The 25,813-nt window shown below is 41.6% G+C and overlaps 1 protein-coding gene and 1 long non-coding RNA gene across 2 annotated transcripts in view; one reads left to right on the plus strand and one right to left on the minus strand.

Moving 5' to 3' along the window:
• Nucleotides 1-431: 431 nt before the first annotated feature.
• LOC307039099 (uncharacterized protein) lies at nucleotides 432-5,141 on the plus strand. The gene is made up of 5 exons (XM_079680898.1): nucleotides 432-1,592; nucleotides 2,334-2,915; nucleotides 3,024-3,167; nucleotides 3,760-4,015; nucleotides 4,142-5,141. Exons 1-5 carry the CDS (start codon nucleotides 843-845, stop codon nucleotides 4,801-4,803), a joined length of 2,394 nt encoding a protein of 797 aa, XP_079537024.1. The 5' UTR covers nucleotides 432-842; the 3' UTR covers nucleotides 4,804-5,141.
• A 135-nt stretch (nucleotides 5,142-5,276) lies between these two features.
• The window catches only part of LOC307039104, a 514,347-nt gene continuing 493,810 nt past the window's right edge, over nucleotides 5,277-25,813 (minus strand). Inside the window, exon 2 of the long non-coding RNA XR_013808139.1 lies at nucleotides 5,277-5,789. This is a non-coding gene — a long non-coding RNA (uncharacterized lncRNA). The remainder of the gene's footprint in view (nucleotides 5,790-25,813) is intronic.

Here is a 25,813-nt window from a genome sequence, read left to right on the forward strand (position 1 = left end):
ATTTTTTGATGTTAAACACGACCAAAACTGAAGTTATTGTACTTGGCCCGAAGAATCTACGAAACAAATTATCTAAAGATATACTAACTATGGATGGCATTAATTTGGCCTCCAGTGAGACTGTAAGAAATCTTGGTGTTATATTTGATCGGGATTTATCCATTAACGCCCACATAAAATCTATTTCAAGGAACGCTTACTTCCATCTACGTAACATTGCAAAAAACAGGCATATCTTGCCCCAAAACGATGCAGAGAAACTAGTCCATGCATTTGTTACTTCAAGGCTGGATTACTGTAACTCCTTATTATCAGGGTGTACCAAGAAGTCAGTCAAGTCGCTTCAGCTGATTCAAAATGCTGCAGCTCGTGTACTAACCAGAGTTAGGAAAAGGGACCACATTACTCCTGTTCTGGCTGCCTTACCAGGGTGTCCGCGCGGTAGTAAAAGGTAGTAAAAGGTAGTAAAAAGAATCTACCCAAATTAAGGCCCTTGAAAGGTAGTAAAAGGTAACAAACGCAATTTGACTTGGTAGTAATTTTTTTAAAACTCTGCCTCAATATATAATGAGTTTCCATTGTTTGCTTATTATTTGTGTCTGCATGTTTGAATTTCATCTAGCCTACGTAGTTTAAAAATATATACGGTGCTAACAGGACCTGAGTGAGGCGTAGTTGATAGCAATGACGTAGAGGTAACCTGTGTGGACTTCATAGCCTATCAGCGACGCTTACAACATTTTCCGCCTTTTTCCAACAATTGACGTTAGCAGAGCCGCCTTTTGCCACAGTTGCAGTCTACTTTTTCTGATGTTAGCAAATTCGAGCAAATTTAGTGTGAAATGGGGAAGTGCAAGTTTTCGCAATTATGGGTTGATGACCCCTTATATAAAGACTGGCTTAAACCCGTCATAGGAAATGACCGTGAAGCATTTTGCAGTGTCTGCAAAAAAACTATAAATGTTACCTGGAACGGCATTACTGCTATCAAGTCCCACAGTGGATCGGCTATACACCAGCAGCGGCTTCGGGTGAGGGGGGGACAGCTGCCGATTTCGTTGTTTTGCGATGCTAGCAGCAGCACCACACAGATCGCGGCAGATCATGCCAACTTATCAGCAACAGTCGCACCACCTCGGCAGCAAACCAGTGCCACCAGCACCACCACGGCTGCGATAGCCAAACAGCAGACGTTACCGCCACAAACATCAGCCCTCAGGGCTGAGGTTCTCTGGTGCCTGAACACAGCAGCTAACCATCATTCATTCAATTCGAATGAGGGCATTGGGGAATTGTTCGAAAACATGTTCACTGACTCCGACATAGCCAAAAGTTTTGTTTGTGGCAAAGATAAGACATCGTATATCCTTGGATTTGGCATTGCTCCACATTTTAAGAAGCTTCTTATAAATAGCATCAATGCTTCTGGGCCATATGTTGTCATGTTTGACGAGTCTCTGAACCAGTCCGCCAAGAAGAAGCAAATGGATATTCACGTTCGGTTCTGGAGAGATGACCGCGTGACGTCTTCATATTTTGGGTCACAGTTTCTTGGACATGCAAGGGCTGAAGACTTGCTGCAAAGCATTAAAGTGAGTTGATATTTTCTTGTTTGTTCTTTCTTATTGTCGTTATATGCCCATTTGAAAATGTTTATGTCATAGTTAGCCTAAGCTTTAGCCTACACGACGTGTGTGTCGGGTGTGTTTTGTGACCCTGCAAGGCGATATCAGTCGCTTTGCGCTCAATGCTATTTTGAGAAAATCCACGGTAAACAAACATCCGGGTTAAAATGTTGAATTTCATGTTTTCGCATAATTTGACAGTATACAGTCTACATATCATTTCATATCGTGGACAAATCACGGAAAAACATACGTTTTGACTGTTAAGCCCGGTGAAGATGCAACACATTAGCAGTCATACCATTTGTCAACGCCGCTTAAAAAGGTGATTTTCTCCTCTTCTAGCATTATCATGACAGGAGAACCATGCCACTTTGGATACAGTTATCTTAACGATTGTTCTAGCAATAGCCTCAATATACATATCGTTGGAAAGCTTAGTTTATGGCCGTTCATATGAGAACAATAACTTAGTTTTGTACATTTTACCAAAGCGACTGGTTTCGCCTTGCAGGGTCACATTTTGATGAAGGATTTGGTTAATATTTCTGAAAGATGCATACTGGTACTACAAAGGGGGAAACACGTTTGACTTATACTTACTGGCACTGTATTTACTGTCTATCTATTGTCTATTTTATGAATAACCAAAAACCACAGGACAGATTAAAATTTTCAATAAACTTTGTTTTTTGTGACAATTCACAGGAATGTGTTGCACAACTCAACTTGAGACACCTGCTGTCTGTCAGTATGGATGGCCCAAATGTCAACTTCAAGCTGCTGAAGCTCCTTCAGAACGAACATTCAGAGCTTCATGGGGATGCACAACTCATCAGTGTTGGCAGTTGTGGCTTGCACACCCTCCACAATGCCATGAAGGCAGGATTCGCAACATGGCAGGTAGACAAACTGTTGCGAGCTATGCACTACATCTTCCACAATGTTCCTGCCCGTAGAGAAGATTACACCGCCACCACAGGATCTTCTACCTTTCCCCGATCTTTCTGTGGCCACAGATGGGTGGAAAATGTCCCTGTGGCTGAGAGAGCTGTCGACATTTGGCCTGTGCTTTTAACATATGTTGATGCTGTTCAGAAGAAAAAGGTGACAAACCCAAACACGGCGTCATATGATATCATTTTGGCAGCACGGGATGATAATTTGATAATTCCAAAGCTCCAGTTCTTCTTGTCAGTTGCACGAAGCTTCAACCCCTTCCTGACCAAATATCAGACCGACGAGCCTGTGCTGCCCTTTTTTGCTAAAGATCTGAAAGAACTCCTGATGGTAAGAAATGTAATTCCTGTAGAGTAACTGTCTTTATTTGAATGTGATTAAACTGTATCAGTTGACAGGTGTGACTTGATTGCTAACAGTTTTTGTTGTTCTTTTAAGGCTTTACTGCGGCGATTTGTTAAAAGGGAACTTATACAGGACCGAAGCCCACTGCAACTTATCACAATCCAGGTGTCTGAGGAGAAGAACTGGGTGGCTCTGAAAAATGTGGACATCGGCCTGGGTGCTGAATCTGCCATCAAGGTAATTACTGCAGATACTTTCAATGTCATACATGAAATGTGCTGTCGGCACAAATAAATAGTTACTTCGAACTATTAGGGTAGAAAATGAATGAGTAACATTGGGCATTATTTAACCACCTCTGTGGTAAGCAATATAGCTATCGTAATTGTGTGGTTGTTAATGGTTATCTTTCACCACCAGGCCTTTGGCATTGAGGCTTAAACTGAACCACAGCCATGAGGATATACCAAACCTCTTTCTCACTCTGGTTAAATTGTTAGGATTGTTTTAAATGTGTAACTTGTCATAGTTTAATTTCCAATCATAGCAGTGAATGTTTATGCATCCTGAACTCATCCTGAACTATACTCACATATCCCATCACTCCCCCACCCACCCACACACACACACAAACACACCCACACCCACACACACACACACACACACACACACACACACACACACACACACACACACACACACACACACACACACACACACCCAGAGAGCAGACAACCAACATCTTTTCCCCACAGGTTTTACACAAGTATCTCTATATATGTGACAAATAAATATCCTTGTATGAACATTAATGTTCTCTATTTGTTAGGCCCTTCAGAGCAAACCAGGAGGCAAGATAGGGGAGCTCTCTCTGCTAACCTTCAGGAAAGAATGTTTGCAGTGCCTTGTTAAGGTTGTCATGAAATTGCAAGACAAATCCCCCCTAAAGGTTCCAATGGTTGGGCACATTGCATGCCTTGATCCCACACAAATCCACCAAGAACCGGAGTGGTGCATCAAGCAAATGAAGAGTGTAGTGCAGACATTCCTTCAGGGAAAGAGATTGACAGGTGGCATTCCAGCTGGTAAGAAAAAATACAGTATGTCTAGGGACAGGGAAGGTCATTCAAATGAAGGCCATGTTCTAAGGGTGTTCTACTTTGAAATGTACTTAAATGTCATTAATGATTATGTTTTTGTCAATATTGTAGGTGATGTTATCATTCAACAGTTCGAATCGTTGACCTCTGTGGAAGGACGGGATGAACGTTTCCTGGCTTTCAAGCCACTGAAGGACCGCCTTGATGTGTTCTTCTACACAACCCTCAGCAGGCCTTACCCTGACTTGCTGCAGTTTTGCCAGAGTCTCCTCCTTCTTTCCCATGGCCAAGCCACTGTGGAAAGAGGATTTTCAGTGAACAAAGAGGTGGAGACATGCAATCTCCATGACCGCACACTGGAATCACTGAGACTAGTTTGTGACAGGATCAACAGTTGTGGTGGTGTTTTGAAAGTGCCCCTCACAAAGGAGCTCCTTGCCTCTGCCTCATCAGCTAGATCCCAGTACAGACTGTACCTTGACAGTGAAAAGAAAAAGAGAGAGAGTGCTGCCCATGCTCTGAGGAGGAAGGCAGTGGAGGAGGAGCTTCTGGACCTCAGAAGACAGGAAGAGGTACTTCGCCGTGTTTGTCACTCACTGGAAAAGGACGCGGACAAGTTGGCCGAGCAGGCTGAGGGAAAGGCTGGTTCCAAAATGGCTGAACTGATAATCAAGTCCAATACCCTTCGCAGAAGGCAGAAAGAAAAAAAAGAAGAGCTCTGCAAATTGGAGAAAATAATTGAAGATAAGTCCTCACAACTGAGACTTCTGTGACTGTACACCCCTCACAGTTATTGTTTTAAATGTTTCTCTTAGATACAATGTAGATTGCAACAACTGCACACAGGCACACCCACAGACGAATGCAGGCACACGCACACACAAACACACACACACGTACACCCCTACAGTTATTGTTTTAAATGATTCACTTAGATACAATGTAGATTGCAACAACAACAACATCCATACAAAGGCGCACCCACAGACATGTGCATACATGCACTCCTCACACACGTTATTGTGTTTAAATATGGTGAATGTTATATTGAAGCAGATCTTTGAAAGCTGTAGTCCTCAGAGCATATTGTTCATTAAAGTTATTTATTTGATTGATTTTCAATTTTTTTCATTAATACGCATTATTAATACGCACCAGTAACTGCTTAAGTGTGTGTGTGTGTGTGTGTGTGTGTGTGTGTGTGTGTGTGTGTGTGTGTGTGTGTGTGTGTGTGTGTGTGTGTGTGTGTGTGTGTGTGTGTGTGTGTGTGTGTGTGTGTGTGTGTGTGTGTGTGTGTGTGTGTGTGTGTGTGTGTGTGTGTGTGTGTGTGTGTGTGTGTGTGTGTGTGTGTGTGTGTGTGTGTGTGTGTGTGTGTGTGTGAGAATGCGTGTTTGTGAGAGAATGCGTGTTTGTGAGTAAGTGTGTGTGATGTGACACTTTATTATTAATATTTATAGTTGTTAAGTGATATGTGTTTAAGAAGTGTCAAGGTTATTACTCACTTTATTAGGGCTAAGGGTCAACTCAACACTACAAAAAAAAACACAATTGACAATGACAATACTTAATGATCACAATTAAACATTAGTGTACCTGATATGTATGACGGGTGTGACAGTGTCACACTAATACCTTATAATTAGTAGTCCAAAAAGGGCTGCTGCTTGATGTCGTGTTGGTAGTAAAAAATATTGTGGAGGTAGTAAAAAAGGTAGTAAAAGGTAGTAAATTCATCTCTATGAATCCTGCAGATACCCTGCTTACACTGGCTCCCTATAGAACACAGGATATAATTTAAAATTCTTCTTCTCGCCTACAAAGCCCTTAATGGGCAGGCGCCATCTTACCTTAAAGAACTCATTATACCCTACTGTCCTACTAGGGCATTGCGTTCCAAGAATGCAGGGTTGTTGGTTGTTCCTAGAGTCTCTAAAAGTACAATGGGAGCCAGAGCCTTTTCTTATCAAGCTCCACTTTTGTGGAATCAGATTCCAGTTTGTGTTCGGACGGCAGACACCCTATCTGTTTTTAAGAGTGCGCTTAAGACCTTCCTTTTTGATAAAGCTTATAGTTAGGGCTGATTAGATTCAGCCCTTAGTTTTGCTGATATAGGCTTAGTTTGTCGGGGGACATCTTACTTCTTCCTTCTCTCTGTCTATACCTGTGTACTCTCATGTTCCGATTAACCCAGCTTCCCCAAATGTCTTTCTTTTTGGTGTCTATATACGCCGGGATCCGGAGTCATGGATGATCCTGCGGTCCTGTGTCATGGATCGCGAGTCCTGGATCTTGAGTAGTGGCTGTGGTCCTGGATCATAAGTCCTGGATGGATATCCTCGTGGATTCATCTTCCTATTATACACACATGCATTTACAAACATTTGGGCTACCTATGTTGCCAATGTATTATCTTTTCAATTTACACACGGCATCTATTGCATGTCTGTCCGTCCTGGGAGAGGGATCCCTCCTCTGTTGCTCTCCCTGAGGTTTCTCCCATTTTTCCTTTTAAACTGTGGGGTTTTCTCCGGAAGTTTTTCCTTGTACGATGTGAGGGTCTAAGGACAGAGGGTGTCGTATTGTCTGATATTCTGTACAAACTGTGAAGTCCACTGAGACAAATGTAACATTTGTGATATTGGGCTATATAAATAAACATTGATTGATTGATTGATTGATTGATATAGCAATATCCTGCAAAATTATGTAAAAACATGAATAAAACTAGTCAACTACACATCTTCAGATGTTATACATACATTATTATTAGTATGCTGTGTGTACCTTGTGTGCACCGCCTAGTGGTTAAAGCATGTTATTGAATTATTTTTGTTGAATAATGTTATTTTTGTTGAATAATGTTATTTGATGGAAAAAATATTAAGAGTACATACTTTCTTAGGGGGAAAGTAGAAGGTCAATGATAGAAATATAGAATATAAAAAATCAGAAAGATACTGTAAGTGATCTCTACAATAAAACAGTTTAGTGCCAGATGTACAAAGATATTAATATGAGGATGAGCAAAACAGACAAACTAATTCACCTTTATTAACACATTTAAGAATACTTTAGGTTAAGGTCTTCTTTCAAATAAGAAAAAAGCTTTGGGGGTATCTATCTACAGATAAGCCTGACAAAGTACTTAACGTCTAATATAATTGCTTTCCTGCAATGTTAACTATGTTGAAGCACTTATTTTAACTGATATTATACACATTAATTATACTCTTATGTATGTCGATAGTATAAGAAATGTGCAGGATTTGACAGTTTAATGGTGGAGGTATACACACATATTGATATATGTCTTATAATGCACTGTTGTACAACTACACTGAAGTTTTTGTATATGATATGTCAATAAACCTAAGGAAATCTTGAAAGGGATGTGCAAAATAGCAATTATATACAGTCTTTAATTAACTATTAGTAGAGAATAACGAGTAATTAATATACTTTATAGAGATCTGCAGATAAATGTTTAGTCTTCTCAAGCACCAACTATCAAATATCTCTCCTGATTGTTGGCACTTGACAATCACCTTTCCCTGAATTTTACTCAGGTGTAACTAAAGTCTGATTTAAAGGTTGTTTATATTTCACATCATTAATCAGAATCTGCAAAGTAACTCAAATAAATGTAGTGGAGTATAAATATCAGGTTAACCTCTGAATTGTAGTGGAGTAGAATTACAAAGTAACAATGAGCTGTCATGTGGGTATATATCAATGCAACACGTTCTCACTCCCAACCCGTCACATATTGGCGGACGGTCAGGGCCCCTCCCCGTCACTCTATTACGTACAGGGTACCCCTTGGAAGTCAGTTTTCAACGGGCAGGGCGTCCCATTGACTTGCATAGAGCTCCCTGAACGTTGGTAATAGAGGAGTTGGGATCGCAGCAAAATGCTCTCCGCAGATCCATTCTCACAGCGTTTATCAACCTTTTTCTTACTCAATATCAAGCCACACTTATTGTTTTTACTTCTTTATTTTAATTGAATAATGTAGGACTTTTGTTGCCGTCAGTTATGGGGAGAGTAGGGGCTCACAATACTGAAATCTGTATTGTTTAATCGTTTTTTCCTTCTAATTTTGTATTCTTTTCTAAACCTCACACTGTTATTTACTCAACAATAACACATAATTATCCTTGTGTTTATTTATTTGTTTGATTAATAAACACAAGATGGAGTCCGTCAGGACCGAGGGTCGGAGCTGCTCATAGTATAGTTGCTTTAGAGAATTTTACACCCGGAAGTAAGTATTCTCTCCGCTTCGCTTGACAAACCCCGTGATAGTCCTCAAGCTCTGTAATTGGATGTTTGAGTGTGCGCCGAGGCGGGTTACGCCGAGCGTCGAACAAAACTTTGAAATGGGATGGAAGCACGGCAGACTATCCAAAACTGGATTTGAAAGGGTCCACCCCGTCCCCCCCTCCCCCACCTCGTCCCCAGAACTACACATGCTGGCTATTGTGTGTTTTGCAACATGCTCTATGGCAGTTTTTCCCAACCGGGGGTACGCGTACCCCTAGTGGTACGCGAGGGAACTGCAGGGGGTACGTGGAATTCCAAGGTGACAAGTAAAAAAAATAATAATCCCGTCAAAAATGATAGTGCGCGATTAGTTTCCCCAGGGAGACAATAGTCTGTGGCACAACCGCGCCAAAATCCCACAATGAAAACAGCTGCTTACGTGCAGCCAGAAAAATACTGGTCGGTCTGCGCTATGGATAAATGGCTAAAACGTCCGCTCGCTCTGGATTCAGGCCAGGAGGAGCCCGCAGAGAAACGTAAGAAAGAGGCCAAACTGAAACCAAGGCAGTACAGTGAAACATATATATTATTTGGATTCATTTCTACTTCTGCAGACCCACCGCAGCCTCAGTGCTTCTTTTGCGGTGAAGTCCTGGCTAATAGTGCGATGATGCCAGCGCATTTACAGAGACACCAGAGCACCAAACACTCGGGAAGTGTCGATAAAAGTGAAGAATTTTACAGACGAAAGCTGTCGGAATTTAAGTCGAGCCAGACAGTAATGATGAAAGCCACGAATGTGTCAATGAAAGCACTCGAGGCATCTTACGCCGTGTCCCTGCTTGTGGCTAAATCAAAAAAACCTCACTCTATTGTTGAGGAGCTCATTCTCCCTGCAACGACTGCGTTGGCCGAAATTATGATAGACAAGAAAGCAGCCGAAGCACTCAAGAAAGTTCCCCTGTCGAATAACACCGTATCCCGTGGGATCAATGATATGTCTGTTAATATAATTGGACAAGTGGTGGACAAAATAAAACTAGCCGGTCAGTTCGCTTTGCAGCTGGATGAAATGACAGACGTGAGTGGAGAAGCGCAGCTCCTGTCCTTCGTGCGTTACAAAGATGCGTAAGACATAAACGGGCATATTTTATTTTTCAAAACGCTGCCAGGAAAGACAACTGGGGAAGAATTGTTCCAGGTTATCGACAGCTTCTTCAGAGAACATGATCTGCAGTGGAAAACCTGCAGCCACATCTGTACTGATGGAGCAGCTGCGATGACGGGGCGTGTAAAGGGACTTTTTGGGCACGTAAGAAAGGTAAATCCCGACATTAAATGGATGCATTGTATTATTCATCGTGAAGCACTAGCTAGCAAGAGGATGAGCCCTGATTTAAGTGCTATTATGGATGATGCTGTGAAGATGATAAACTTCATCCAATCTCGGCCATTGAATCACAGGATATTTGAAACTCTTTGTCATGAGAATGGCACAGAGCACGATCAGCTATTGCTTCACACAGACGTGCGCTGGCTGTCTCGTGGGAAAACGCTACTGAGACTTTATGAACTTCGCAATGAAGTTTTTGTGTTCTTGACGGAGCATATGCATCCTCTTGCTGTGCAGCTTGAGGATGACAAGTGGGTGGCGCGCCTGGCATATCTTGCTGATGTGTTTACCAAACTCAACGAGCTCAACCTATCACTTCAGGGCAAGGAGTCACATATCCTGAAATGTTATGACAAAGTTCAAGGATTCACAAAAAAGCTCAAACTATGGGAGAGGAAATGTGATGAGGTTGACGTGAGCTGTTTCTCACTACTCAATGCCCATCTTGCCACAACTGCTGTTGCCAGGGGTTCAGTGGTCAAACTGGTGCAAGCACACCTGTCCAAACTCTGCACTGATTTCAGCCATTATTTTCAGGACATTGAAAATAAGTCAGAAAGACTGGATTGGGTGAGGAACCCATTCATTGTGAGTGAGAGCAGCAACAGCCTTCCAGCAATGCTGCAGGAGCCTCTGATGGAATTATCATCTGACCGTGGTCTGAAGATGGCATATGCTGAGAAGTCATTGACTGAGTTTTGGTGTGATGTGGAGAAGGAATATCCTGAACTGGGAAAACATGCACTGATTGAACTTTTGCCGTTTGGTTCTACTTATTTGTGTGAGGTGACCTTCTCAGCTTTAACACACATCAAAACCAAGCAGAGGAACAGACTGGATGTGGAGACCAGCCTGGTCACAGCTGTTTCCACACTGCCTCCAGAACTATCAAAGCTTATGAAAGACAAGCAAGCTCAAGTGTTTCATTAAAGCTCACATGACTGGTGAAAAGAAACTGCTAGGCCTATACTGATTCTGGATATTATTTTGCTAAGTGTTTTGTTCCCAAATTAAAGTTTAAATGCCTGTTTAAAGGGGACTTATTCAAAGGGGCTCCAGGTTTAAGCCTAAATGTTACAAGATATATATATAGTAGGGCCGGGACTCGATTAAAAAAATTAATCTAATTAATTACAGGCTTTGTAATTAATTAATCGCAATTAATCGCATTTTTAATCACATATAAATATTTGACCTGAGAACAGTGAGAAGCAATTTTTTTCACATGGATTTTAGTATACCATTGAATAATGACTGAATACATAAGCTTAAGCAACAAAACATTGTTTATTTTTTTTTCAAGGTGGTACTTAACCAAGACCAACAGAAAAGTGCAATTTTTGCCATAAAGTGTAGCAATAGCATATTTAGGAATATAGTACATTTCAGAGATTCAGGTAGCCTATAGGTAGGTAGACCTTCTGTAAACTATAACACTTTGTTTTTTAAGTAAAACACAATACTTTCAAGTATATTCAGAACATTGGAAACCCTGACTATTAGAAAACATCTCTGTTGCTTCAGAGGCCATAACAGACTTTGTTGATTTACCAACAGTTGATTTAAAAAATCTAATACATTTCAGTCCAACTCTCTCAATAACCTTGGCCAAAACAATAAACAGTTCAACATAAAGTGCCAGTTGCACCAACAACATAATAAACATAAAGTGTACTGTACCATTTAAAATAGAATAAAAAAAGTGCCAGTGATTGACCTCAATCCCTCCTATTCTTCCAATATCCTGATGAAAAAATAAAATCTCTCTGTTGCATAGGCCACTGTTTGATCAACACGAATTGGGTGTGGGTCCTTGTACTCCGATTCGGGCTAACGTCCACGCTAGCTTCCACGCTAGCTGCTATAGGTTTTGCATTGAGGTGATACTTGAGGCTTGATGTGCTGCGGTGATATGCAAATTCCTTTTTGCATAATTTGCAAACAACCTTGCTCTTATCGACGCTTCCATCTGTCCGTTTTTTAAAACAAAATGTCCCATCCACGGGGCCAACCAAAGCGGTCTCATCAGCTTCTTCGTTCGTGTTTGACTATCGTTCACTGTGGTTTGTTGTTGTCTGAAGTCATGAACGTTAGTTGGTGCTCCAGTATAACCGGTACCCCTGAAACTCATCCAGTGAGAAACGTTCCGCGGTACAAAAATAAGTGCGATTAAAATGCGTTAATTTTTTTAACGCGTACATTTTTGGGTAATTAATTAATCTTAATTAACGCGTTAAAGTCCCGGCCCTAATATATAGCAAAGATAAGTTGATTATTTTTGATTTCATATGTATTTATTTGATTATATTATTTATTTTCAAGGCAACATATTCATTTTTATTGAGTGATTTAAGTTAAAATTAAGAAAATGCCTGAGAATTAAATGTTCAAATTAAGGAGATGAAATAAATTTATTTTCATTCAATAATCAGTTACGTTCTACTTGTGAAGGATCATCAGCACGTATGAGTGAGGGGGTACTCATGGTATGACAAAAGGCTCAGGGGGTACACAAGACAAAAAAGGTTGGGAACCACTGCTCTATGGCACGTCTCTACTCGGAATTTTAGTTTTAAAAGACGTTTTCGTATTTCCCATAATAAGAAGTTGCCAGTATTAAACTGTGTACATCCCTGGAGGTTTAGGGGATAGGAAACACTCAAATTTAAAACATATAATTAATAAAGGGGTGAAAATGGCTTGTGCCCATAACGGCCCCTACACACTGCGGCGTGCATTGCCGCTTCAACGCTTATGCACATTCACTTTGAATGGGGTGACGCCACGATTCGCCAAACTGCATTGTGGTAGCAAAGCGTAGCTTCTCTCGCGGTGCTCGCTGCAAAAGTAGAGCAATGTTCTACTTTTGCCGCCTCAACAGAGGCGTCAGCCAATCAAATCATATGCCAGTACAAGCTCTAGCCAATCAAACCATGTGCTTGTGTGTGTGGGGCGGGAGATTCATGTGATTGGTTGTTGGTCGAGTTTCAGCCCCCCCCGCCGGCAAGCGACAACGCACGCCGCCGTGTGTAGGAGCCGTAATGGGCAGCATTAATATATACATGACAGCTAAGGTCAGAAGAGCTTTATTTAACAGCTGGTCTTATGTCTGTGACCCCTCCTGTTGTTAATTGATAAGCCTGAAACATGCACTTGTCAAGGTTCAGAGGCAAATACGGCAGTAGCCATCTATCTTCTTACATTGCATTTAGCTGACGCTTTTATCCAAAGTGACTTACAATAAGTGCGTTCGACCAACAAGATACAAACTTGAAGAAAACAGAATCATATAAGTACATCAGGTTTCATAGATGTTCTGACACCATAGTGTATTGGCACCCCCTTGTGGCAAAATTCGGTACTGTAGCTTTAAGGCACCAGATAGCGCGACTCCCCTTCTTGTGTTTTAGTTTACACAGCAAAGCCATGCAGAGCACATCGTAGCTCAGTTCTATGCCACAGATCATTTTGTTTTAATCCTAGGAGTAGATCTGTCTGTAAGTATACAAAGTTGTGCCAAGTTATGTTTCAAAAATGTGGTTTAATTGATTGTGTGGTTTCAATGTGTAGATATGCTAAGCTAACTAGCTGCTAAGCTAACGGACATAGCTCATTCTTAGCATAGGCTGTTGATTATACTGCACTCTATTTGCATTATGTTGCACATGTATTATTTAAATTATGTAACTTGTGTTGTATGTTTCTGTTTATTCTTGCAGTTTTACAATTTCAAGCCTCATGGTCAACTCAACAACTGTCTTCTGAGTCTTTGTTCGCTATCTGTTAAGCTATGCAGTGCGATGCATACGCAAGGGCAGAATAGTCAAAATACACTACTCAGCTGGAGCGAAATAATTCTGTGATCAGCACGCTACTACTTCATGCTAAAGACTCATTCATCAGACAGCAGTAAGATGAATGAACAGGAAGACGAACTCTGGTCTGTGAAAAAAAATAAAGGTATCCTTCGCAGAAAGGGAGGCAGCCATGATGAGGCAGAAAGCAGAGTTGGAGGCAAACCTTTATGTTTTGAAGCTGGAAAGTAAAGCTGTGGCCGCATCTAAAGAGGCAGCCATATTTGAAGCAGCTGCAGCAGATTTGGAAGAAGGGCATCTTGGTGAGTTACAGGATGTAGCTCAGGATGATCCAGCAAGACGCACAACAGAATACATTGATAAACCTTCATTTTTACAAAACATTCACCAACAGTTTCAAAACGTGGAAACACAGAAACTCACTTCTCACAATAACGGACAGCAGGGAAGACATTGGCCACACAAGGGTGCAGATGAGCACAAACCCACTGAGGACCTACACTATGCATCGCTTCCTGTCTCTCCAGCATTCGTTCCAAATAACTACTCAGCTCCAACTCCTCATACTCCTCATCCTGATCTTGCTCAGTATCTCGTGAGAAAAGAGATGGTGAGTTCTGGGCTCCTTGCCTTTGATGATCGTCCAGAAAATAACTGGGCATGGAAATCATCATTCCAAGCAGTTACAAGGGAGCTGTATCTGTCTGACCACAAAGAGCTCAACCTCCTTGTCAAATGGCTTGGACCGGAGTCAGCAGCACATGCAAAGCGGATAAGGTCAGTGCACGTTCATAACCCCACAGCAGGTTTCGGTATGATATGGCGGCGCTTAAAGGAATGTTATGGATGCCCAGAGGTGATCGAAAATGCCCTTCTAAAACGAATAGAGACATTTCCAACCACCTCAAACAAAGACATCCACCAGCTCAGAGAGCTTGGTGACTTGTTACTGGAGATAGATGCCGCTAAATCTGGTGTATTTCTGCCTGGCCTAGCATATTTTGACACTGCAAGAGGTGTTAATCCAATAGTGGAAAAGCTTCCTTACAGTCTACGAGAGCGCTGGGTAACGCAAGGTTCCAGGTATAAGGAAGATTATCTTGTGCCTTTCCCACCTTTCAGCTTCTTTGTGAAATTTGTACTGTACAGATGTAGCACTGAATTTCAGACTCCAGCTTACAGCTTCCTGCCTACGACCTGCCAAAGACCAGTATAGAGGAATGTTAAGCCCTCCCACTATTTTCCAAGAGGGCGTTGCCAGATTTTCAATTTCAGGTTTTAACCAGGAGATGGCGCTTCATTCACAAATACAGAAAGACAAGTTTCATGGACTTTCAGTTGTGTTTTGAAGAGCATTTGAACACATCAATATTTTAGATCAGTGGTCGCCAACCAGTCGATCGATCGCGAGTGTGGTTCGGGTAGACCGTTAAAAAAAAAAGTAACAAAAGAAAGAAAAATCAAATTAAAATAATAATGTTTGAAAAATACGTTTTTAGATGTAAACCTATCATCCACCACCCCGTTAGCAGGTGCCACTTGATTGACGTATATTTGAGACACCTCAATAATATAATACATTAACCGTGCTTTACGTGAACCTCATCATGACACAAGAGAGGACGGCAGGACTGTAATTTCCCGTGTTCAGTGAACGCAACAGAGGCAACACAACAGACCGATCAGAGAGTTGCATGGAAATACACGTGTGCTTGTGTCATTCAAGCTCGGCTCTGTGTGTGTGTGGCAATAGCGCATTTAGTGTGATATAGAGAGAGAGAGGGAGAGAGCGAGAGAGGGAGAGAGAGGGACCGGTGCTAGCGGGGACCGTGATGTTAGCATCTGGTTAGCTAGCTGCACTAACGGACATAAGGAGCTGTTTCCACAACAAGCTGGAGGAGAGTCCTCCCTGAGGGGCTCAGGTGAGCTAAAGGACTCTTGAGTGTTTAGAACGGTTTTGTCACAAATTATTTAAAAGATTACTTCTGCGGCACACCTTCATACGATCATTATAGTTATACAAACAATAAGAGAATACATGAAAAACAGGTATGAAATACTATATGGCAGTAAAACAAGAATACAGTTTAAAAGGGGAGTGATTTGTAAAATATCCATAAAGAAAAACAAAAATCTGTTTACAGTTCTGTTTCATATGGGTGCTGAGAGAGGTATCCATAGATCTCTTCATGTTGCTCTCAAAGTGCACCAGATTGATGCTTTCAACTTCAATATTTAAAAAAAAAACCTTCCCGGAGGAGCATCCCCCCAGACCCCCCTAGAGGAGGTGAGGACCTAGAGGAGGTGAGGACCCCCCCTAGAGGAAGTGAGGTCCGCCCCCCACTCATAAACAAATAGCACTTTACCCCTATCTATATGCTGTGAGCTAATCATGGAGCCTTCATTGTAACAGTCATTCAGATGCAATTAGCCTATATAAAAAGCCTCAAATTGGAAGCACTGTCTGTGCCGTCTTTTTCACTAAATTCTGCAATAAGTAGATCTCGCCTTTTACCTATGCCGAGGTCGGTGATCTTGGGCTTAAAAAGGTTGGTGACCACTGTTTTAGATCAACTAAAGTATATCTAATCTTGTAATTCAATAATATATAGTCTTTATATATTAAATAATCATAATAATAATGTAAATGTTTACATTACACTTCTTTATTTGTTATGCTCATACTTTTACCTTTACAATTGTTTGCTTTAATATGCAGTATATTTTTTGTATATTTTTGTGTTTGCTTCCTCCTGCTCCCTTTCGGACACATACTGTATGATTTATTATTATTATTATTAATATGAAGATATTATTAAGATAAGGTAAGATGTTACTTTATTGATTGAACATTTTAGTTTAGAATGTGCTGTCCCACGGTAATTCAGAAGGCTCACAGGTCACATTCCGACCATTATTTAAAACAATAGGTGCTTTCACACCGTCTACAGTTTGATTTGTATAAAGGGAGCTCTCTCAGTTTTCGAATTACCCATTTGCTTTCGGGGAGCCCTATTTTTCAGAGCACATCCTGATACTAAATATGTCGCACGCACGCTCTGTTGACTGGCGCAGCAGCGCGGATGCGATCAATTGCTATAAAAACACTCTTCTACTAATACAGACGGTGTCACTATGCCGGCGGATGTGGCCGTTGTTGAAGCCTCTTCAGGCTCCGCATCGGCAGGCCTCTCCCTCGGTGTGGAGCTGTCAAGCTCGACCCTAACGCCGCTTACAGCCGGCCAACTAAAAGTTGTTTTCCGTTCACGTTGTCATTTTTAGACTCCTTCGCTTCTTTGCTTGTGGATCCAAAAGCCGTGACGCTTGGCTGTTTTCATTTTGCCATATTTTTTATTACAAAGGCAGAGTTAAAAAAATATCAATATGAACATTTCAAATACCGCGCCGGCATCACCGCCGTAACCATAGCAACGTAAGTAAGAATGCAGCGCCGCCACGTACAGATGGCAACACCAAGACATATTCAAAAATATAAAACAAATATTCAGAAACTGTAATGAACAATAACTATTATTTATTTCAAGAACTGTTATTTACAGAAACTCAACATTTCTAATCTGTGTGACACAAATATGCACGATTGTTTTGGGCTCCCCCTATTTATCTCAAAGTCAGCCTTCGGGGGAGCTCCCTCCCTCTTCGGGGGAGCCAAGCTCCCCCTAGCTCCCCCCCATTTCGAACAGTGTCTGTGGCTGAATGGCCAGCGATTAGGTGCGGCGCATTTATCATAGGTGATCAGAGCTAACTGCCTGCCGTCAGATTTCATTTAAAAAACAGATCTGATTTTAAGACTATTTCTGCGCTCATAAAGAATGATAAGAATAAGAATAATGCGTATTGAACTGGTTTCATTAATTAGTGAGTTTATTTAACCCTAGAACCGCCAATCGGGTCAATTTGTGTGATGTGTGATGTGTGTGTGCAATGTAACTTATTTTCAATAAAATATTAAAGTCTCCCAGTCCGTGACTTTTCCTGAAAGTGTGTTATGTAGCACCCTATGTTGTTAAAAATTGCATTCTAATAGCGGGATTTGACGGGTTTAGGTAGGCCTATACAAAAACCTCTGGCGGTTCTAGTGTTAAGGTAATTAGGTACAGTAGAAGCCCTTTTTTATCAGTAACGAATTTAGCAGTTGAACATAAAAGTCAACTAACTGAGGGTCACTTGCAATGACAGTGTTGTGTCTAACTGTAAGCTTGTCACTCAGAGTAACCTACAATTAATTTAGCTGCTGGAGAAGAAAGATCAAGGGGGGAGGGGGGGAGAGAGCTGTGGTTGATGGGCCATTAGTTGTGCAAATACACAGCTGAGAGCTGCCGTTTCATTCAGACTTTTTAAAAAACGGTAACAACGGACTATTTTTCTTAGCGGATGCATGTCAATTTAAATCAATACACACAACTATTTTTTAAATCAATACATAGAACTATTTTTTTAATCAATAAAAACATTTTCTAAATCCATAAAAGCATTTAAATTAATATTGGGAGTCATGTCGTTACTTTGTTGAGAATGTGGCCGTGTAATAAGCGGGATAATTTGCAGCGACTTGTTCCTTATGGGGAAAATAACACCCGTCATGTGTGTGTAGAGGTGTGTGTGGTTAAAACACTTTCATGAGGTGAAGGAATTTCCTTCTATAAAACAGCTGTGGGCAGCAGTGATTGTCACGGACATGAATTCATAGATCAAGGCAGACTGGTGCACACACTCTCCTGTCCTGCTAGGCGACACGCCCGTTCTAAGCCGTGTCCCTCACTCACATCCCAAGCATCCCCAAAAAGTGTATTATTTTGTTATATCTCAGATGTTATGTTTCAGTTGTGCTCTGTCTATGTTCAGTGATGCAAACTTGTCACCTTTCAGCGAAATTCGCCGTTTTGAATCCAAAATAAGTCGTTTGTGTGATTCATGTAGATCTGCAATAAAAATATTTTTGGGGTATGGGGGGGTCTTGGACCCGGAGTAATCTGCGGCCGTGAGCTGTTATGTGCCATCATGAAACGCATGGTGTTCTTTTTTTATATATTATAATGAAGTGCGAGCTGTGTGCTCGAGTCATTCAGACTGTTTAAAAAACGGTAACAACGGACTATTTTTCTTAGCGGATGCATTTCAAGTCTTCCTGCCTGTCGGCTCTGCTCATGGATGTATAATAAGGCTCTGCTGCTCCGAGATGATGGTCTAGCTTCAGCAGCTACATTACCTACGGGTGCGTTCATTAATATTAACTGTGCGTCCGGAGTCACTGTGGCACAGACTGGACCGCTGGTGAACCGCTGTTAGAACGGGCCGTTCAGGTGTTCAGAGCAGAGCTCCCTGTCGGAGCGGCAGAGCGTGATGTTAACTGAAAATTTTTTCTGTGGCAATATTATTTAAGGAATCGTTGAGCTAGCTAGCTAGCATACATTGTCACTATCTGCTAACGTTAGCTTTAGCCTTCTAATTCTAATAGTTTTTTTCATAGGCTATAAACAGAGGTGGTATAAGTATATATATATTGTACTTGAGTAAAAGTAGAAGTACTCAGATCTTGTACTTGAGTAAAAGTAGAAGTACTCAGATCTTGAACTTGAGTAAAAGTAGAAGTACTCGGGTCTTGTACTTGAGTAAAAGTAGAAGTACTCAGGTCTTGTACTTGAGTAAAAGTAGAAGCACACAGATCTTGTACTTGAGTAAAAGTAGAAGTACTCAGATCTTGTACTTGAGTAAAAGTAGAAGTACACAGATCTTGTACTTGAGTAAAAGTAGAAGTACTCAGATCTTGTACTTGAGTAAAAGTAGAAGTAGTCAGCTCTTGTACTTGAGTAAAAGTAGAAGTACCAGAGTGTATGAATACTCTGTTACAGTAAAAGTCCTGCATTCAAAATGTTCCTCAAGTAAAAGTAGAAAAGTATTATCATCAAAATATAGTGAAAGTTGCGACAGTAAAAGTAGTCATTGTGCAGATTGGTCCATTTCAGAATAATAGATATGATATGTTTTATAATGATTGATCATGAAAGTGTTCTCAAAGCTGGTAAAGGTGCAGCTAGTTTGAATGACTTTGTATACTGCAGGGTAGCTTGTGGATTTACTTCAGGTGGAACTAAAGTCGGAATCAACACTTGATTAGATTTCACATCATTCATCCACATATGTGAAGTTAAATACATTTAGAGTAGTAAAAGTACAGCATGTACCTCTGAACTGTAGTGGAGTAGAAGAACAAAGTAGCAAAACATTGAAATACTTAAATAAAGTACAAGTATCTCAAAATTGTGACCAAGTATAGTACTTGTTGAGTTTATGAACTTAGTTACTTTACACCATGTGGCTATAAAGATAAAAAGACTAAGCCTTGCACAGAGGCATGAAAATACATTTTAAAAATAGTCAACAATGCTGCCAAAATTATAAACTGACTGCTACACAATTTAAAATAAATGCTTTTATATATTTCTATTAGATGTGACTCTTTGGCGTTTCTGTTATTATTAACACTGCTGCTTTAGTTGTTCTGACTGCTAAAATCCTCTGTTATTCCGTGGGGTGGGGGAGCTGGGGGCTCGGATCCTTGTCACCTTTTTCATACCTGATGAGTTTGCATCCCTGTATGTTAAAAAGCCTCAGTCACCTTAATTCATGTAATAAAAACATCTCAGGTCAGTAACACTCAAAGCTAAATGTGCAATACCATGTTCAGCTATGTTACTATTTATAATGTTATTGTTGTTACATCAGAAGATGTACATATTGGAATGATTTCTTAACTTACAGTAGGCTATTTTTTACAAGGTGTGTTGGAAGGATTTATTAAATTACTATGAATATTGTCATTGTTGAAGGCTTTTAGAGAAGGTTGAACTATAAGCCTGAATTACATAACATTTTATAAATATAAAATATAAATATCTTTGGTGAATTACTGAGTTTAGGCACGTTAATAAAGTTTTAATGAAGTTGAATACAGTATATTCATATGTGCCAGTGATTTCATGTCAATTCGGCGAACATAAACATAAATGATCGTGGTGAAGATGATGATTAAATTAGGATTAAAAATCGAGAGCCGGGCTGCATTTCCTCCTGTTCGTTTTTTTCGACTAAACAACATTATTTTGTTAAATAACAACATGGTGATGTTTTGTAAATGATTACATGTCTCTTATTTAGCACAGAATATGATATCTCTGTGACATATGGATCTTAACAAAGTTCCGCTGTACATCCAGCGTACTGTATCTGACTTTATTTCACATGAACTCCAATGTGGAACCCCACTGCACCCCCTGGTGGATCAATGATCCATTGCAGCTGGCTTCATTATAATTACATTTATCTATCACGGGGGCGGTCTCAAGTCAAACTGGAGGTTACCTTGAGCGAGGCCAGATCACGTACCAATCACGGCCCTCGCGTTTCAAACTGTCTGAAATGAATCGCTACATCTGTATGTGCCCAGGCAAAGATCAGAAATGGTCCAAGTTTTGCATTCAGTCTCTCCTCTTCCCAAAGTGACATTAGAGTGGATATAACACCTATATACACTCCCAGAACAGCTGTTTCAGTTAAAAAACTGAAGTGACTGCTTCTGCCTCACAGTCTAGCTCAGCTATCAAGACAGAGGAACCAGACAAACAATGCCCAGTGCATAACAAGCCTCATCCACTGTCAAAATGCCATTGGTTTCGAAGAAGACACCTTGATGAGAGAATAACCTATTTAAAGGAGAAATCCATCTGCTTTCGATGTTGTGAATCCACAAAGCATATTGCCAAAGACTGCGAGACAACACTTAAATGCAAGGAGTGTGAAAGTGACAAACATATCTCAGCCATGCATCCTGGTCCAGCTCCTTGGTCGTTTGGTATGTTCAGACCTGAGAATGAGCAAAGCGGAGAGCCAAGAGGACAAAGGACACCTGAAGTAACTTCCATGTGTACAGAAATCTGCTGTGGTGCTCCCAAGCCCAGATCATGCTCGAAAATATGCTTGGTGAATGTATACCAGGCTGATTATCCCCACAAGTCACACAGAGTGTATGCAGTGCTGGATGATCAAAGTAATCGGTCGTTAGCAAAATCACAATTCTTCAATCTGTTTGGCTTGAATGGCAATGCATCTCCCTATACTCTAACAACATGCTCAGGCAAAGTGGAGACAGCAGGAAGAAAAGCATGCAACATTATAGTGGAGTCACTTGATGGGAAAACTAAAGCAGCACTCCCTCCTCTGTTGGAATGTAACAACTTGCCTGACGACAGGTCAGAGATTCCCACTCCGGAGATCACACAGTATTTTCCACACCTCAGGCAAGTGACTGACAAGATTCCTCCCCTCAGCACAAATACTCCTATTCTCCTTCTGCTCGGAATAGAAATTCTGCGTCTACATAAGGTGCGTGAACAGTGTAACGGGCCTCACGCCCAGCGCCTTGACCTTGGCTGGGTCATAGTTGGAGAAATATGCCTGGATGGGACTCACAATTCAAACAATGTCAACGTCTACAAGACCCATGTCCTTCAAAATGGACGCCCATCCTTTCTTAAGCCGTGCACGAACAGCATTCAGGTGAAGGAGAGGTTAAATGGTCCAGCCAAGCATCATCTTCCAGCCCCATCTCACAGCCTGGAAAACGTCCTTAATGGAAATTATATTTTATCGGTGAAAGTGTGTTTCGAAAAACACCTGATGACGACAAACCAGCCCTGTCTGTGGATGACAAGATCTTTCTCTGAATCATGGAAAACGAGGTGTATATGGATGCTGAAAACCACTGGGTGGCACCACTGCCCTTTCGCTTCCCCCGCAAGCCCCTTCCTAATAACAGGGAACATGCCTTGCAGCGTCTCTCCTCTCTCCAGCGCTCATTCAGAAGGAGACCAGACATGAAAGAGCATTTCTTTGACTTCATGCAGAAGGTCATTGACAACCGCCAAGCCGAGCTAGCTCCACAACTTCAGCATGGACAAGAGTGCTGGTATTTGCCTACATTCGGTATTTACCACCCGCAAAAACCAGGGAAAATAAGAGTGTTTTTTTATTCCAGCTCTCAGTACAAAGGAGTGTCATTGAACGACGTTCTCCTCAGTGGACCCAACCTCAACAACACTCTAATTGGGGTCCTACTGAGATTCAGAAGGGAGCAAATCGCCGTCACAGCTGACGTAGAACGAATGTTCTATTGTTTCAAGGTCAGACAGGACCATCGCAACTTCCTGCGGTTTTTGTGGCACAGAGACAACGACCCAGATAAGGAGATTGTTGACTGCTGGATGACAGTGCACGTGTTTGGGAACAGTCCATCACCAGCAGTAGCAACATACGGGCTGAGAAAGGCTGCAGAGCAAGGGGAAACTGAACATGGCACAGACTCAAAGGAGTTTGTATTCAGGAACTTTTATGTCGATGATGGACTAATTTCAGTGTCAAAAGAAGATGAAGCCATTGATCTGCTACAGCGAACCAAGAGCCTACTGGCTTAGTCCAATTTGAGGCTTCGCAAAGTAGCTTCAAACAGTGCCAGGGTCATGGAGGCCTTTCCTCTTGAAGAACGAACAAGCGACTTTAAAGATCTGGATTTGGGAGCCGACCCTTTGCCTCCAACGGAGTCTGGGCATAAGCTGGGAACTCAATAATGACAGTTTCACCTTTAAAGTTTCACAGAACATTAAACCGTTCACTCGTTGAGGCATACTGTCCACTGTGAACAGTCTCTTTGATCCCCTGGGATTTGCATCTCCCATCACTGTGCAAGGCAAGGCACTGGTAAGAGAAATGTCTTTAGAGCAGTACGAGTGGGACGTCCCACTCCCACCAGAGAAGGAAGCTCAGTGGAAAGCTTGGACTGACTCCTTAACTGAGCTGGAACAGATTCCATTACCAAGACCATATACCCCGGTCTCAATGTCATCTTGCAAACAAACAGAACTTTGTGTTTTCTCAGACGCTTCTACAAGGGCAATTACTGCCGTAGCATACCTACGTGTTCTTGACTCTGATGGGAAATGGCATGTAGGCTTTGTGATGGGCAAATCAAAGCTAGCTCCTTACCCATTGCACACCATACCTCGCCTGGAGCTGTGTGGGGCAGTCTTGGCGGTTGAACTGGCAGAACTAATCAAGTCTGAGATTGACTTGGAGTTGAAGGCAGTCAGGTTATTCACGGACAGTCACGTTGTTCTTGGCTACATCTACAACAATTCAAGGCGGTTCTCCACCTCCGTAGCTAACAGAGTAGCTCGCATAAGGAACAGTACTAACCCAGAACAGTGGCTCTATGTGAAAACTGAAGTGAACCCTGCTGACCACGTAACAAGGCCAATACCAGCAGCTTGTCTGATGTCATCCAGTTGGTTCTTTGGCCCTCAACTTCTCCGTCAGACAGACACAGAGCAAGAAAATAAGACTGAATCATTTGAACTTGTGCAACCAGAGACTGATAAAGAAATGTATCCTCAAGTTCTCTCTCTTGCAACCAAGGTCACAGAGCAGAGCCTCGGATCACACCGGTTCAAACATTTCTCTACTTGGAAGGCTCTAGTAAGAGGTATGGCAACACTCATTCAGGTAGCCAAGTCCTATTCCAGCAAGTCTCACACTGTAGAGTGCAATGGATGGCATCACTGCAAACAGTCGAACACCTCAGGTCAGACAGAGGCACAAACTTTATTGGAGCATGCAGAGAGCTTCAGATAAACACGGACGATCCTGAGATCAAGGACTATCTGTAAGACCATGGTTGTACATGGATATTTAACGCACCTCATTCCTCACATATGGGTGGAGCTTGGGAGAGGATGATTGGTGTGGCTCGACGGGTCCTTGATGCACCGCTGTTGAAGAATAAGGATAAACTGACCCATGAAGTCCTGGCCACTTTGATGGCTGAAGTTATGGCCATCATGAACTCCAGGCCTCTGGTTCCCATCAATTACTATACAGACCTTCCTGAGATACTCTCACCTGCTACTCTTCTAACCCAGAAGGCGAGTGTGACACCCACAGCCCCAGGGGACTTTTAACTGGATCACCTATGTAAGGTACAGTGGTGCTAGGTTCAGAGCGTGGCGAACTCCTTCTGGAAACGGTGGAAGCAGGAGTATCTGGCAACTCTTCAGCCTCGGAGGAAGTGGACCGAGGAGCGGCCTAATCTCCAGGGCGGTGAAATTGTTTTGTTAAAGGACGTCCAAGCACCACGTAATGACTGGCCTCTTGGTGTGATAGTAAAGGCCATTCCAAGTTTGGACGGCAAGGTGCGAAAGGTCATGGTGAAGACCTTAGGTCAAGGGACAGCTAAAGAGTACCTTAGGCCCATCAGCGATGTGGTGTTACTGATACCAAGGGTAAAGAGATGTAAATAGTGGTAAAAAGGTTTACCACCGTAGTTTATTGGCACCCCCTAGTGGCAAAATTCGGTACTGTAGCTTTAAGGCACCAGATAGCGCGACTCTCCTTCTTGTGTTTTAGTTTACACAGCAAAGCCATGCAGAGCACATCGTAGCTCAGTTCTATGCCACAGATCATTTTGTTTTAATCCTTGGAGTAGATATGTCTGTAAGTATACAAATGTACCTGTGTGCCAAGTTATGTTTCAAAAATGTGGTTTAATTGATTGTGTGGTTTCAATGTGTAAGATAAGCTAAGCTAACTAACGGCTTAGCTAACGGACATAGCTCATTCTTAGCATAGGCTGTTGATTATACTCAGGGGTAGACATTAAGGGTAAAATGCCACTGGCCCTCCGAGCCGGTGGAATTGTATTATCACTGGCCCCACCATTGTAACCACTGGCCCGGAGCATTCGTCCAAAAAAAATCAACTAATAATGAAGAAAATTAACACATTTGTTGCAATAGTAATTTATGCTAACTACATTACTACTTGTACTACAACATTTGAATCATCAGTTCTTCCTCACTTTCCTCAATTGATCATATTTGGTTTATAAAAATAATTATATTGTGGTTATTGTTAAAACATTTCTGCTATTATTATGAGTATTATTATTTGTATAATGCGCTTTCTGCCGTCATTAGGAGTTAGAAATGTAATGGCTATGTAGTAGATTAGATTAGAACCTTCATTATCCTAAACCGCTGGGACATTTCCCTATAGCCAATACCTTTTATATTTTCTACTCTTCACTTACTTGTCAGCATAGGTCGGCATTGATGTAAAGAGCAGACAGAAGACCTTGTTTATATTGGCATCATATTGAGAGGTGCAGTGATGCGTCATAAAACCAGGAAGTAAGCCGCTGGTTCCCTCGACAAAAAAGCAATGGGACTTCTCCACAGGGTTTTG

This window comes from Notothenia rossii (assembly GCF_949606895.1).
Source record: "Notothenia rossii genome assembly, chromosome: 5".
Lineage (NCBI taxonomy): Eukaryota > Metazoa > Chordata > Actinopteri > Perciformes > Nototheniidae > Notothenia > Notothenia rossii.